Source organism: Anomalospiza imberbis, chromosome 3, assembly GCF_031753505.1.
Source record: "Anomalospiza imberbis isolate Cuckoo-Finch-1a 21T00152 chromosome 3, ASM3175350v1, whole genome shotgun sequence".
Classification (NCBI taxonomy): domain Eukaryota; kingdom Metazoa; phylum Chordata; class Aves; order Passeriformes; family Viduidae; genus Anomalospiza; species Anomalospiza imberbis.
Genome location: NC_089683.1, coordinates 27,297,531 through 27,313,628, shown reverse-complemented (window position 1 = coordinate 27,313,628; position 16,098 = coordinate 27,297,531). Strand labels below are relative to the sequence as shown.

Sequence of the window (16,098 nt, the reverse complement as noted above, 5' to 3'; positions counted from 1 at the left end):
GTAACAATAAAGGTGTATTTCTGTAAAAAATTCACATCTCAGATGCATGCTCATTTTATAAGGTCAGGTTGAGTCAATGGATCACATTAATAAAAATTATAAACAAACAAAGGATAATTCAATATGTCTTCTGATTCCCTTTAAATAATTTGAGAAGCCTGTTTTCATTACACATGTGGACATATTTAATTAATATTTTTGTCCTCCATACTCCCATGAATTAAGATTAACTATAATGGAATTTTATGCAGATTTCATTTAAACTTGAAGAAAAATATACAGCTTACTGTTACTGCCTCTTTTGTGAGTCCTAGCAAGAACTGCTGCTTGGCTGGAAGGCAGAACTACAAATTTACATCTTAGAAATAAACAGCTAAAAGTAAACAGAATCAGTAACAATCAAAAGCTATTCCGACTACTGGAATGGGTAAAAAGTATACATGATAAGAGGTTTGCTGCTTGAGGCTTTTTCATCTTTGCTTTGAATGAAATATTTTAAATTGTTCCGATTAGACTGACTGTGGATCTTAAGATTGTCTTTGCAGGGAAAAATTCAGAAGACTCAAAGCCTTCCCAAATAAGTTTTAAAATATCAACCAGAGCACTGGGTTAGAGGATTGCTATAATTGTCTCACTAGTGCCTTCCTTTTCACATTTAACCTCTCTCTTCATACACTGACATCCTACATATAACATTGTATTTTTTTTATACATAAGCTCTTTGTAGCTATCTCTGAACTATGTTTTAAACCATACCTGAAAGTGGCCTACTTTCTTAGTTTAAGGATTTGATTTTGGAACTGTTTGTTCAGACACTCATCTTACAAATCCATGGAATTTTTTGAGCTGTATGTCTACATCAATGACTATTCCCTTCCAGCCTACTTCCAAGTGCAAATTTAGCTAATAACTATTTTTTTTTTTTACTATTAAAATACATAATATCTTCAGACCAAGAAAAAACTTCTTCTATATCTGACTAAAAAATTTCTGCTGCGCAGAAGTTCTGCAGTCAAAATCACTTGTGTCTCAGTAAACTAATTTTAATTTCAGTAAATCTTGGGACCCCATACTCTGGATAGCATTGAAGTGTTTTCCAGAATATTTTATGATCCCAAGGTTAAAAAAAAAAAAACAAGCAAACAAAAAATACAAACATATTTCTGCTGGAAAATATCCATTACAGGGGTGTTGGAACTAAGGTCCCTTGTAATACTGATCATTTATAATTCCAAGATGATTTTGTGTTACTATGCTTTCTCTTAACTGTACTTGTGATGATGCCATAAATGCCAATTTTATTTGATATTGCTTATTTTCCTAAAAATAATGATTTTTTTTTTCAATTATGTTGTTGTCCTTCAATTTGTCTCTAAGTTCTCTCCGAATCTTGCTCTAATTGTTTTCTGGAAATACTGCCAAGGTAACAAATATCAATTTCTCTAGAACCCTCTTATTGGGACTTTCAGTGTAGCAGTAAAATGTATATCTCTTCCCTTCAAACTTCTAAAGATTTTGTGTTATTCTAATTCTAGTATTAATTATCAGGAGTGACTCAGGTAATTATTTTCATAACCTTTAATGAGGATTCCATGTCTTCCTGGACTATAAAAGGCAGCAAATTGAATACTTGTCATTTAATGTTATCTGTAACGCTAAGGAAATAGTCAATATTTCATGATTATTGTATAAACAGGATTAATTCCTAAGGTAAAAGTAAAAATTAGTCTTTCCTCTTGAGTTTCACATTATTTTTTACAAATGCTTTAAAAATTATAGGGAAAAATAAGTTTGCATGCATTTAAGATAATTTTGTAGCATGTTCATATCTAAAACATTTTCCTTTTCAGTATTTTATTATTTTCACTAAGTTATTATCTTATTACTAATTTAATATTAATCTTAGTTGTAGGTCTTTGTAATTTAACTTAGAAGAATTAAAAGTGATCTCTCAGTCAATTCTAAAGTAATAGATTTCTAAGGTTATTACTTGCATTTGTAGTGTCACAATACTGTTTTGCTTATGCTCTCAAGACATGACACTACATGGAAGAATGACCTTCAGTACTTCTACTAAGTTGAGGTGTGCTCTGCTATAAACATCTGATAAGGAAAGATTATGCTGAGATTTTAACAGACTGACAACATCTTGTCTTATAGCTGCACACACGCTTCTTGAGAGCAAGAAAGGCAATTTACCCTCCACTGTGACTATTTATTAGCTTTTTAATTGTCTTGGACTACTTCTGTACAAGAAACCATTAAATCATTGCAGAAAAGAAAGAATGTGCACGGTGGGTGAGAGCATCTGTGTTGATAATTTCTAAGTAAATAAATATCACCTATTCAAACACAATTTTGAACACCTGTTCAAGAGCAATTTAAGCTAACAGTATATTCTTCGTCAGTTACTGTGTAAGCACTTGTTGATGGAATGAATTACTGAGAAGGACAAAGCAGCATTTTCTAGTCACAACTTCTCTCAAGTTTTTGGTAGGAACACTTAGAAATGGGCATCTAGATTTGATTTCCTAGAAATAAATTTTGTCTTTGAAGACAAAAATACAGCTTTTGAAAAAAAAGTTTACTAAAAATAGTAGTGTCTTCTGTTTTGTTTCAGTAGATACAAAAACCCCTTTATACAAAACCTGGTATGACAGTGTCACAGATGGAGTGGCTTCACTCATAAGAGAGAAGTAAAAATATGTTTATTGATGCAAACCAGCAATTTAACCATGTTTGATAGTAAAAATGACAGTGGTTTAACAAGATTCAATGGCAAAGGTATGCTGTATTGTTTATTATATAGACAAAGTCAGACAAAATTTTCAGGGAAATATACCCTTTGATTCTGGAACGACACCCTTTAATTCTACAATTCTTCTCAAAGAAGAGTTTGGGTGCAACTGATCCTCTGCTAGTCTGAAACTTGTTCAATATTTATGTATAAAGGTTTATAGGTTCACAATCAATCAATTATATCAGTTAAAATTTCAAATTTTAGTATGCAATAAATCACTTACCAAGGATCTGTTGCAGCGAGTGTCTCAAACTTGTGAAGTAACCTTGAGAGGTGCCCCTATTAAGGGGAACATCCTGCTGTGCAGTTGTCTGTCATGCAAGAGAGCTCAAATGTTTATAGAGGAAGATAACTGAATTATAGCCATACCTTCATGCTACCCACAGAGGTTAATTTCTGTCACACTTGGCTTGAGCCAGATCTTGACCAGTGTTATTTTTGGGTAACAAGAGGGGCCTCAGATTGGCTCTTGGGTGTTGTGCTGTTATCTGTTTCCCTCACATACACTGTGAGTGTGGTGCACCCATCACAACTGCTACTGGTGGTTAACACTTGAGCAGAGTTATGGGAAATAAATGTCAGGTAGAGGGGCAGAACTTTGTCACCCACAAGAAAAGGTTATTGAAATATATGTCTGAAACGTAGGTTGAAGTACACCCTCTTTGAATAAAAAAATAGGAATCAGAAATATAAACTTTATGCCTAAACCAATGCTTATGGAAATCAGCAAAATGGATGTAAGGGATTTGGTTTAAGTCCTTGTTAAACAAAGCTAAATTCTTACATCCTGTTAGACTATGGAAGTACAAAGGAACTGAAGCAGATCTCCAGCTCTCATACAGTGCTTTTCTACTTTATTTGTATAACACACTGACTCTTCTCACATAGGTGGTAAGAAGAGCAGTGATAGGAAGTGAATTTGAATATGGACCAAACCCTGTGCAAAAGATTCAATAAATAAATCATCTGCTGGCAGATCTCCTGTGCTTCCTTTTGGATGGGATTAGTCGAGATCTGACATGACCTCAGATTTTATTTGCTTTATGAATGTTGCATTTCTCTTTGAAATACACCATAGTGATAATTCTCAATTTTTTTTTTTTTTTTTAAAGCATGTGGCTAATAGGCACTAGCTCCTTGGTAACTAATCCTTGCTTTTTTTTTTTTTTTCTATGCTCTTAATGCTGCATCTAACTACGTAAATTTACTTTATCAAAAATAATTCAATGAAACCTTCTCTTCTCATTTTTCAGACTTCAGGGTGATAGTTCCCAAACCACCTTAAGGTCATAAGTGCCGATTTCCACTGACTGCTAATTGCAGTTAAACAGCTGACTTCCCCCTCACAAAGTAGGCTGGGGTGAATTACCAGATTTTACAGAAAGTAACACCAAAGATCACATATTAAAGTACTTTAATTTATTAACTGCATTTAAGATTTCTTCTGTGTCAGGTTCTTTTACAAAAATTAAATACTTTTGGTCATTATCTGTAACACACACCATTTTATCTAATAAATTCTCTGCTGTTGCTATATCTAAGATTTTAGCCAGCCTATTGACCTTTAAATTCTGCTGTCCTCCCTTCTCCCTGCAATTGATTTTTTTTGTCTCGAGTGCTAATTTCATGACAGTGTACTGAAAATATTTCTGAAGGAATTATGAAGAAAATGTTAACTCTTCCAAAGGAAGTATTTCTTTCACAGTCAGAAGCTTTCAGGAGTGAGAAAAGAGGTGATGACTGATTCAATGACTTCAGTAGTTCCTGACAGCTGTGTGTTTCTGTGACTTATGGTGCTTCTGAAATAAGCTGATTCCCATAACCTTTCTGTGAAGAAATACATACTGTCTTTCTAAGACATATTATGAGCTTCAACCTACTTTTAATTTTTAAATTGAGGCATATTATTAGTGTGCCTATATTCAAAACTTGTATGGGATATGTTCAGATATCTTTAAGCAACTTATAGAAATCCATTTCCAGTTTGGATAGGCCAAAACTGGTTACAATTCAAAGATGTTTTTGTTTGCATTATGGACTATATATATTTTTTTACAAATTCACTTAGAATGCTAAACTTAAAGTTAGTTGTAGGATGTGTGTGGACAACAATACACTAACTTTCATCAATCACATCCCAAATCTACATTAACATTCAAGCCATCCTTTTCTCTCTGGTACTCTACCAGAGAGCTATTTATTTTGCTTTCCTTCTTAATTTACTATGTCATGCTTTCCGACTAGGTAGTTTCAATAATAAAATATAACATATATTGGAAAATGAAATTAAATATAACTTTCAAAGCAGGTCCCTCCAAAGGCTGAATGAGTCACATTGTTTAGGATACCTGCGGGATATCATTGTACTTAAGTGCTTGCATTTTAGACAACATTTGTTTGGTGGTTTTACCAGCATTAAGCTCATTTTTTTAAATGAAAAATTTCTTAACCACATAGCTAAGAAAACTCAGAATTATTGTCTTTTCAAACTCCATTGCTTTCTGCCATATTCCCATAGCTATTGCGGAAACAGGAATCCTTGTGGACAATGTCAGAAAGTTACTTTGTTACCTGGCACAAGATATATGAAACAAAGGTAAATGAGGTTTTCATGTGGCGTAAATTGATCTTGAACAGACAGACTTCTCACCATTTTCTTCATTTTTGTTCAGTAAATAAAGACATTCAGGCTAGTATTTCACTAAAGAGAAGACAGCAGAAAAAAATAAATTGACCAAATATGAATTATGTAAAGAGGTGAAATTTCCAATGAACTCTAGAAAAATGGAAAAGGACAGAGGAGTGATAAAGAAAATTCACAATTTAGAAGTAGCATGAAGCACATTTTTTAATTGAAAGTTCTAGAAAAATATGTCTAATAATAAATTAACTACCTATAATGTTAACTAAACATACTTAGAGTAACTCATGCATTTATGAGAAAAAAGAAAATAGTGTTTGAGTAAGGAATTAATGGTTCTTTTAAGAAAGGCACTGATGACAAAGGGCAAATAATGAGATATTAGAAAATATATACATAAGAGATATATTAGTATACCTGAAAGAGCAAGATTAAAGTTGGAGATGTGTAAGAATAATTGGCTTGGAGAAAGCAAATGGAAATTTGAGTAAATGAGGAGAATATACTCTATTTTTTAGATTATGGTGGCAGAAATAGTTGATTTCTTGTTATGTGGGTCTGTTTGTGTATTTTATCTGTACAAGGTGAATTTCTGTTGTGGGTAAATTTGCAAAGAAACATCTAGGTTCTGCCTAAAATGAGAATTTTTACACTTAGTAGAGATTAACTGAAATTCTAATAATTTATTTTATATCCAGTTCTTTTGCACTACATGTAAATAAAAACTTTGGGATTAAGTAGTTTTATTCAGTCTAGAGTGAAGGAAAATGCTTGAAATTCTGTTGCTATATATCATTATCTCATGCTGGAGCATCATTGTCATGCAGTACAAATTTGAATGACTTCTTTTTTTCCTCATCATAATTTCACACTGCAGTGCCAGAATGATAGACTCATAATGGGCTCCCTATAGACACATACAGAAATCATTTTGTCATGGTTATCTCACCTTGTAACAGCACCGAAAGCGGTTGGTCTCCATGGTCTTGCATTAAACTGTCACATCATTGTTAAAATCCTCTGTTTCAGGAAATGGTGACAGTACATCTTGAGTGCTGTGAAAAATAACGACTTCATTGCCCATACTCAGTGGCTCTGTAAAACCAGATTACTCATTTATTTATATTCAAAGGGAAAACATTTTTCAATAGTAAGTGATCATAGCAATTAACCATTTTCTTTGCTTGTTTAGCTGTCTCAAATTGATCATATCAATATTTCACAACTCCAGTACTGAATTTTTGAAGAATATTTTTTTATTGTACTTTAGCTTGTCTTGATTTTCAAGCCGTTTTAAATATACTCTAAACAGGAATTGTTTACTTATGATTATTTAATTTCTCATATTAAATACAGCTCTGCAACTCCTCTCAGAGGACACTTAATTTTTAAAAAATTTTGGATATTCATTTTCCAATTTTTTTTTCTTTTTTATCCTGACCATAGTTGCACACCAGTTCACTGAAATCCTAGATGGAAAAGAAATTTATTATCCTGCTCCTTTAAGAGAAAAAAAATCACACTGATTCAAATTCTTTGGCTCTAAGGTCAAATCTTTTTTTATTTAATAAAAGCTCCCATTTTAATCATGCAACTAGAGAGCAGCATCTTTCTGCACCAGAAAGGTATGAAAATGAGCTGGATTATCTTTGAGTACTTAGCAAACAAAATATATTTGGTATATTAATGACACATCTAAGAGTGCTAAAGATAAGTGTATTATCTAGTATGCTCCTTTTCCAATATAAGTAAAGCAACATTCTCTGTTAAAGAAAGCCAAAATTTGAACCTATTCAAAATGACATGTTTGGTGCTAATCCAGCCATGGTCAAGGGAAACAATGCAAATGACTGTCCACAATCAATCTGGATAATGGGGTTTATTTAAGAACAATCCAGATAAGAGCTCTTACTGCAGTTGGTTATCCCACTTATACCCACGCTTTCAGTGCTACGTCTGCATTGGTTTGATTTTGTGGGAAGCTCAGGCAGAAAGACACGCTGCTTCATGCTGAGCTGTTGCTCAAAGTTATCAGTCTTGAGCATTACCAACTACAGTCCCCGTGCATATCCTGGATTTTTTTTTTCCCACACATACTTCTCTGATCTCCAGGCTCCTGCCACACTTCCAGCATCTTCCAGTCAAGATCTTCAACTTCTTTCTCACCACCCCTCTTCTCTTCAACACCACTTCATCTTTGCAGAAGCTACTGTTGTTCAGCACCAGCTCCCTCTGAAAGCTTGGACTGCCCTCCCCTCCCCAGTACTCTCAGTCTCAACATATGATTAAATGGATGATGCTCTCATGGCATTTTAACTAGATTCAAAACATGCAACCTTTATTTGGTCATGGTATTATCAAAGTTTACAATAAGGCCACACAATGAGTGAAGATAAAATTTGCAGACTTCTGCTTGAGATGTTTACCCACACCCAAATCCCCAATTATCTGCTGTCTGCTAGCATTTATGATTTAAGCTTTCTTTTTCCCCTCTGATAGTCACACTAAGGATTTCTATTTTGATGAATGGTTATCAAATTTCAGGGGTGTCAATCCAACCAGTTTCACTGGGATTCATATTCAGCAACTTTTCCTCTATAAATAATGGAAAATTAGGGAGATTCCATTATTTCTTTACATGGTAGAATTCATGCAGAATTTGGCAGCAAGAGGTAAAAATTAACATTCAACTTAGCTCAATCCTAAATGGTATGATCTATTTATCATTTAGATTTAAGGTTAATCTTTAGATTATTCCTAAACTTCTGTTTGGGTTTTACTAGTGTAAAATTTTGACCTGGATAATTTGCTTATAAGGACAGCAAATTTAAAAAGACGTAGGAATCTAAGGTTATGTGAATTCGTTCATGGACTGTTGAATTATTTAAAAGAAATTAACAATGCTCCATGTCCCCTGGGATACTTATCTGGGGAAAAAATGACATCCGTGTTGTGCATCTGCTGGGCAATGAGAATGTCACAGTTTCTTGCATGAGAATTCTAGTCTCTTTGACTGAAAAATGCCCATCTGGTTATTAGAGTCAAGATGAACTATTATTATTTCTAATGCCATTTGTCCATTCCATTTCTTTTACAGTGAATTGATCAAGAATATTTTGTATTGATGTCAGTTTAAAATCTGTTAGAAAAATAGAGCAAGACATCTCTACAAAAAAAAACCACAACAACCCCTATAAGAAGGAAAAGCAGAAACCCAAATGAAAGAATGACAAGTAAAAACATCTTAAATCCTTTTATATTGCCTCTAATACATTTTCACCAAGGCAATTTTTTACTATATAAAAATGTGTTGTACTTTCTTACAACTGCTTCCACAAATTCATAACTTTTTCCTTATATTTAAGCTATAAATCTTGCTATTCTTTTCACTCGATCTGTTAGTCCTGAAAATCACAAATGTAAGCAGAGATTCCTCAGGCCTAGAGATATAAATGAAACAATAGCTGTCCCTGTGCTACCTGTGGTAACAGGTATGTTTAGCATGTTTCTTGAAATAGAGCTCTTTGTCCTGTCATGGCAGCTTTTTATCTGTGGGAGGTATCCAGATGCTGTTCCTTTGCCCTTGGTTTTGACGTGGCTTTACAAATTTGTCTGCTGTAATGACATCCTCTCAAAAAGACAGATACTAATGGTAAAAGAACAAAAAAAGGAAAAATGAGGAAAGTTTTTGTTTTTTTGGTTTTTTTTTTTTTTGTTTTTTTTTTTTTTAATAGGAATGGAAGAAACCACTCTGATGCTTTTCATCTTTAAACAAAAATTTCATGGGGCATTGGAAAATTAGGTTGAAAGAAAAGCTTGGGAGATCTCCTGCTGTAGCATAAGTAAAATCAGCAAGCCTCAGCTTGCACAGTTTTTTATATAATCATCCTGTCAGAGGACAGAGGTTTTCTATTGAGGTCCACTGTATGATTTGTTTGACCAGTATCTCCCACCTGCAAGTCTGTCTTAATTTTTCTCTGCAAGGAAAAATCATACAGGTGTGTTGTTTTGTTTTGTTTTGGTTTGGTTTTTTCAATAATGGAATACCTGTACTCTCTGCTCTATGTTTGTTCTTAATTCCTATTGAAATTTGTGCAGCAGTCTTCAACTGTCCATCAAGAAAGCTTTATTTCCTGTACAAATATTTCTGACACTTGTACAAGATAATTTTAATGTGGCTGTTCTCTCCTTGTTCTGAAATTTTCTGCTTTTTTTTTATATTAGGTTCAGAAAACTGAAGGTTCAAAAAATAAAAATATTAGAATAAAGCCTATTACAGATGCAGGGTGGTTTACAGAAGACAAGATAACTAAATTATGGATATCCCCCTCCTCTTCTTCACCCCATGGAGATAGTAATGCCTTAACCTTGAATGGCCAGATGTAAAACAAATCATCCATATGCAGATTTAGAACACAGAACCATCTGGTAGATGTGATTTGTTCTTTAACTCTTCTAGATTAATCTAGGTCAGTGGAATTTCATAAAAGCATAACAGTTTGCTATATTTTATCTCTTGCATGACTTTATTTTTTCCTTCTTAATACTTGAATGCGCCTATTATGCATATACCCACAAACCATATTAAAAGAGTGATTAAGATTTCAATATGTGTAAAAGCTAGAATTATTGTTGCCAGTGTGATTTCCTGTACCATTTCTGCTTCTCTCTGTGTAAATGCATTATAATCTGAAGTTGAACAATTTCTTTTTACTTACATTATGTTGTTTCTATACATGTACTCCAATATTCCTACATGTCAGTTAAATTCCAGAACACTGGGTGTGTTTTCTGTTTAGAGGCTTATTTAAGAGTTTAAATTAAGTGGTAATAACTCCTTTCTCTGCTTTTTTGCTGGATGATAGCAATTGAGGAGACTTCATAATCAATAATAATATTAGGTGCAGTAATAGTTCAATTATAAATGTAAACTTAATTTTTTGCAAATTTTTAAAAATCACATTCAGGGTACTAATATGTGTTCTTAATACAAAGCTAGCATGTTATCTTATGAAATTTGTTGTGCAAGGAATTTTATATCCTATCTTTCTTTAATTTTAAATGTTACCGCAATTTGTATATGCAAATTTAAGAAGCTCATGAGAATGATGAGTACTTCTAGAATAACCTCTAATGAATGTGTGTACTGGTAGAATCTCTTTGTTGATAATGTTTTCTACTCTGCAATTTAAATTTGTTTTGATAATGTTACTTTTTACCTGTGATACTTAATCTTTAACTTAAATAGCTGTTCACATTTTTTGGCGATTTTTCGGCGATTTTTCGGCGATTTTTCTCATTGACAAAGTTAACAGAAACCCTCGTATCTCTTTTCAGCCTACATTTTGCTACACCAGACAAACTAGAATTTCTGAGTCCTCTGTTCTGTGACAGGCTTTCTATTTCCCTGGTCATTCTACCAGTCTGTTTTACAGGCTTTGGATTTTGTTATAGAACCATAGAACAACCCACTTGGAAAGGGATCTCAGAAGATCACTTTGTCCAACCTTTGATTAGAAAGGGAGCCTAGGTGAGAGTATCTAGCACCCTGTCCAATTGCCTCTTGAAAACATCCAGTGATGATGAACCCACCATGTCCCTTGAGAAGCTGGTCCAAAAGGTTCTCACTGTAAGACACATCTTCCTTACATCTTTTTGAAAAAGCAATGCTTTTCTCTAATGAAACCCTTCCTATGTTTTCCCAATATGCTTTTGAAATAGAAAATTCTGTGGCATTTGTCTGCCTAAAATCCAACCACCTCTAGGGACTGAGCTGCTGTTTAACCTCCAAGAAGGTTTTTAATAAAGTAATGATCTTCCTTTGGAACAAAGACATAAAAAAATGTGATCTCAACAAGTAGAGTTCACACATCATTACTTGAGGTGTAGACAGTTCAGTTTCCCAATGTGTCTTATTTTTCAATGCATAACCTGTGTGCAAGAGTTTCACATATAATTTACTTTAGTAACCGGCTTAACTTGACTTTTTAAGAGTTGAGACTTTAAAGATTGAAACATAAAATATATTTCAGTTTTATGATTTCATCCTTGAAAAATGTCTAGGAGTATTACCACTATGTAAAATTATTACTTTGAGGTAGAGTGTCTGCATTCAAACCCCTAAATTATCCTAGACCACATTTGTATTGGTAAAATTTAGCAGAAGCTAATAGATCCATACAAAAGCTAGACATATGTTCTTTCATTTTTACAAACATATGTATTATTAAAAATAAAACTTAATTGCAAAGATTTCTTGCCATTAATGAATAAGGATTAGATCTAGTAGATTTAAGCATCCAGGGAGGATGTGTCCCACTTTTCTGACATATTCATAATGCAGATTCCCTTTTCTTTCATTGAGAACTTTCTGCTAAGAATGAAAATGTGGAATCATTCTCAGGTATCAAATACTAGAAACTTATATTTATTTCATATTTCTAATGAAACAGATGATTTTTTACATTTGACTTAGAGATTCTAGAATTATGACACACAAAAATATTTTTCTTTATATATGATTTATTCCTTAATATTAGGCGACAGGAAAGAAAATAACGTTGAGGCTTTTACATATGAAATATGTTTATGAGTCAGTTAACTGCATATCTATTTTAAGATAATGTCTACAACTCTATGAAAATTACTCTATATTTGAAACAACTTCATATATGTAAAAGAGTCCTGCAAACAATGTTGCATTCACAATAGCAACTTCACAGTGAATCTTATGACTTTTCTTGAGTGCTTATGTTTTATCTTACATTTATATTAGATAGGGAAACTATGACTAGTGCCAGTGGAAATGTAGATCTCATCCTCACCTGAGGAGGAAGTCCAAATAAAGAGCTATAAAGCTTGAGAGCTGAAAATATTTACTGCAGCGTGAGTGCTGACAAAAAATAATAAAATTATATCCTTAGTAAATAATGATAAGTTTTTCCAGTTCTGACCACAGAAACTCTGTGTTATTAATTCCTTCCTTGCAATAATTGAAACAAGATAATTTAACACTTCTAATTCATCTTTCAGATGTGTTTTATCCTTGCATTTTCAGTGTAGGGAAAGTCATGTAACAGCTGCATCATCTATTATATGCTCTGATGATAGTTATTTGCCACTCAGTGCAGGCAATAAAATATTTTTGGAGATCATAATTTGTTTACCTACTTTTTATATGAATATAAACCCACTATTACTTATGATAAACTTCAAATTACTTATGATGTGATATGACATGATACAGTACTCAATAGAATAGTATAATACTGTTCTATACATGTATATTATATGTACATAATAGAATTTTATATTATTTTTAAGGGGCACTCTAGATTAAACCACAAATAATATCAATACATTTTTACATAAAATATTCCCATAAATGTTTTCTCAACTGTTTGAAAGGATTTATATATGGGACACATGCCTTTTCATTTGACTGTATGGAAATATTTATTCAGGAGTAAGCATCTCTCTGATATAATTTATCATTGGTTAATGGAGAGAGGAGCTGGATGGATGAAGGAATGGAATTTTTTCCTGGTTCATAGCGTACTGTGTTGGCTCTGCCAAAGTCATCCTATGAGATAAGAGGGTAGAGCACAAAGGTTTGGAGCACTCATACAGAGAAATTTATTTTCATATTTTCAAATGTATGGAACTGATTAACTTGTATCATATTAAAAATGCAGAAATATTTATATTTTAATTGACTAATTTCTTCTATTTTGTTGTCTAAATTAATATTATTATATCACAAGTAATTAAGTATGAATACATGGATTATAATGTAGTTAAAAGCATTCCTCAACTCATTCTTGATTTAAAAATAATACAAATGAAGTTTTTTTTCCCCTCATGGTCTTTCAGCCTATGAAGTGAGTTAGTTTGTGAAAAAAGTGACATTTGTTGGTATATTGATCAGCAAGAAATAAACACAATCAAAAAATATATATTTATATTATATTATATTATATTATATTATATTATATTAATTGTATTTATTATATTATATATATGAATAATTATATCTCAGCAAAGCAACTTAAGAAAAATACAGACTACATTTAAATTATTTTCTGCCTGCAGGACATTTTCTGCTAAAAATGTGCCAAGAAGGAATAAAAGTCTATCAATATATTTTCCTTTCAGCTCTTTCAGAGTGGATAATTCACACCGTATGCACCAAATTCTATTAAAAGCAGATTCTCTTTATGCCTTTAATTTCTTCCCTTCTAATCCATAAGTTTATAAAACATCAATGAAGTAAACTATGTAATGAAAAACTTTATAAATCACCTTCTGATACCTACAGATCTGTATTTGTCCCTATGATATTTCCCCTTGACTGCTATTCCTGCTGTAACACAAATCCTCAGAATGTCAGGTGCAACTGCTGGATATTTCCATTGCTCCCAAGAAAGGGTGACCTGGCCACAACTCGTCACAGGGAGTTGTTGCAGCATCACTGCCAGACATGCTGAGAGCTGGGAGCTTGAGTCACTCTTCAGATTTCATACTGTTTCACATGGTAGACTCAAAATGTGGGCATTTTTCTGATCCTGAAGTGGCAGCAGTAGTTCCTAAAACATTTTAACACTATCAGCAAGACCTATAAAAATGCTAAGAATTTATTTCAAAAATGACCTAATATGCTTCCCAGTAGCTCCTTTAAGAACTTTAAGAACCTCTCTACAAGGTATTGCTTTCAAAAAATAATTTACGAACAGGCATGAAGGTTAAAAAAAAAAACCAGCTTAAAAAAGGGTTTTTTTCCCATTTTAAGAATGATGTGCTGTTCTCTGTCTTTCTGTACTTGTTAATTTGTTAATTATAATGAAAAAAAAAAAAAAAACCAACAAACATTATAGGCCAGATTTCAGATAGTTAAGTTTCCAATCTCAATTAATTTCCAACTAGGTAGCTAGTTCTCAGTTATAGGTGTTAGAAGCTAACATTTTCAAAAGAACATAACTTCTAGAAAACAATTCTAACTTGTTAAAACTTAAAATAATCTGCAACAACTAAATTAAAGTAGGTTGTAAGCTATGCCTAACCACTTTTTTTTTTATAAAGGTCATAATGCTCTGAACCACTGGCAAAAGGAATGTTTCCTGCAGTTTTTTAATACACTCACATGCAAAACAGCTTTTTATACTTATTTTCTTCGTATCTGAATTTTGCATGTTAAGTGTATGAAGTATGAGCTAATTTAATTAATGTCAGTAGTTTTCTAACTCCCCCTGCCCCCAAAAGCTTCTTTGACATTGAGTATCATCAAAACAAGTTAAAACATATAGGTATTGATTCACATTATATGCCCTTTAAAATAATTCTTCATTATACTTCAGATTAAATCTTGCACTTTTAGTTGCTATTTATGAAAATACCAATTCATCTTGTCTTCATCTAGCACATATAACTTAAGGGCAAGTGGGTAACTCTGCCCTGTTTCCCTACAATGAAAGCTAAATTAATATGTTTTTTGTTTTGTAGATCAACTAAACATTTTCTATCCCTGTGTTCCTCTCCTGACAGGACCCCCTTGCAGCCCCCACTGCTGGTGCTGCAGCACTTGTGCCCTGTACAGTGTCTCAAAGTACCTGTAAGAAATGAAAAAACTGAGCTGTTCTTTCCTTATGCAAGTTTAATTATTCTTCAGATTTTTGTTTTAATGATGTACACCTTCTGTCATTTAGAAACAAACCCAACAGCCTTATGCACCATAACTGAGCTGTGCATTTTACATATCCTGAGGCCTGACTTGCACAGCACATCTTTGCTATGCCTCAGTATATTTGTACTCTGTATTTGTTACTCTCCACAGCAATAAGGACAACACAGTGGATAGAATATAATTGATGCACTATTTCTCATATTGATGTGGCAAAATTTAAAAAAGTTATTGAGCAACCTGTTTTAGTGGAAAATGCCCCTGGCAGAGGGCTTGGGACTAGTTAATCTTTAAGGTCAGTCCAACCCAAAACATGCTGGGATTATATCATAAAAATACTAAAATTACTCTAATACAAGAAAAACACTTGAAAATCTCAACCTCGTTTTCTTACAGCTATGAATGTCTTCTTGCATTCTGGAAGCATTTCCTGCTTCATTTATTGCTTTATTCCATCAATAAAGATGTATTTGTAATATTGAATAAGAAATGAATAAAATTTAACCATTTGTAAACAAAATACAAAAACTCTGACTTAAAGTTTTCTTTTCCAGGGGAATATGGATCATAAGATCTCTGGGTTTTCGTTAAAGAACACCATTTGAAATACATGTTTAATGCTAATAGCATACATAATGACAAAGAAAATCAAGTCTTATCGTACTTCATTTGCAGGTTTTTCAGGCCAGTACTGTGAAACAGAAATGAATGAATGTGATTCAGCTCCCTGCTTGAATGGTGCTGTTTGTCAGAATGATGTCAACAGCTATGATTGCTTTTGCCCTGAAGGTAAGTTGTTCAAAATAATTTATTTTTATTATCTTTGACAATTTTCAGAACTGCTTGCAGTTTGCAAAACATCTTCTTGACAGGCTTCAAGCTGTCATTAAAACTTCCTTTCTATGAAAGTCGTTCATTCCTTTCCAAAGTCTTGTTGGCATCTTTGTCCATCAAGTCAACATGTCTACCAAAACAGCCATG

General features: G+C 32.9%; 1 protein-coding gene across 1 annotated transcript in view; it reads left to right on the top strand.

Annotated features, from left to right (window-relative positions):
* Positions 1 to 16,098, top strand: part of EYS (eyes shut homolog) — an 809,794-nt gene that overhangs the window by 254,419 nt on the left and 539,277 nt on the right. The window contains exon 13 of the mRNA XM_068183727.1: positions 15,793 to 15,906. Coding sequence (XP_068039828.1) covers positions 15,793 to 15,906 — 114 coding nt within the window. The remainder of the gene's footprint in view (positions 1 to 15,792; positions 15,907 to 16,098) is intronic.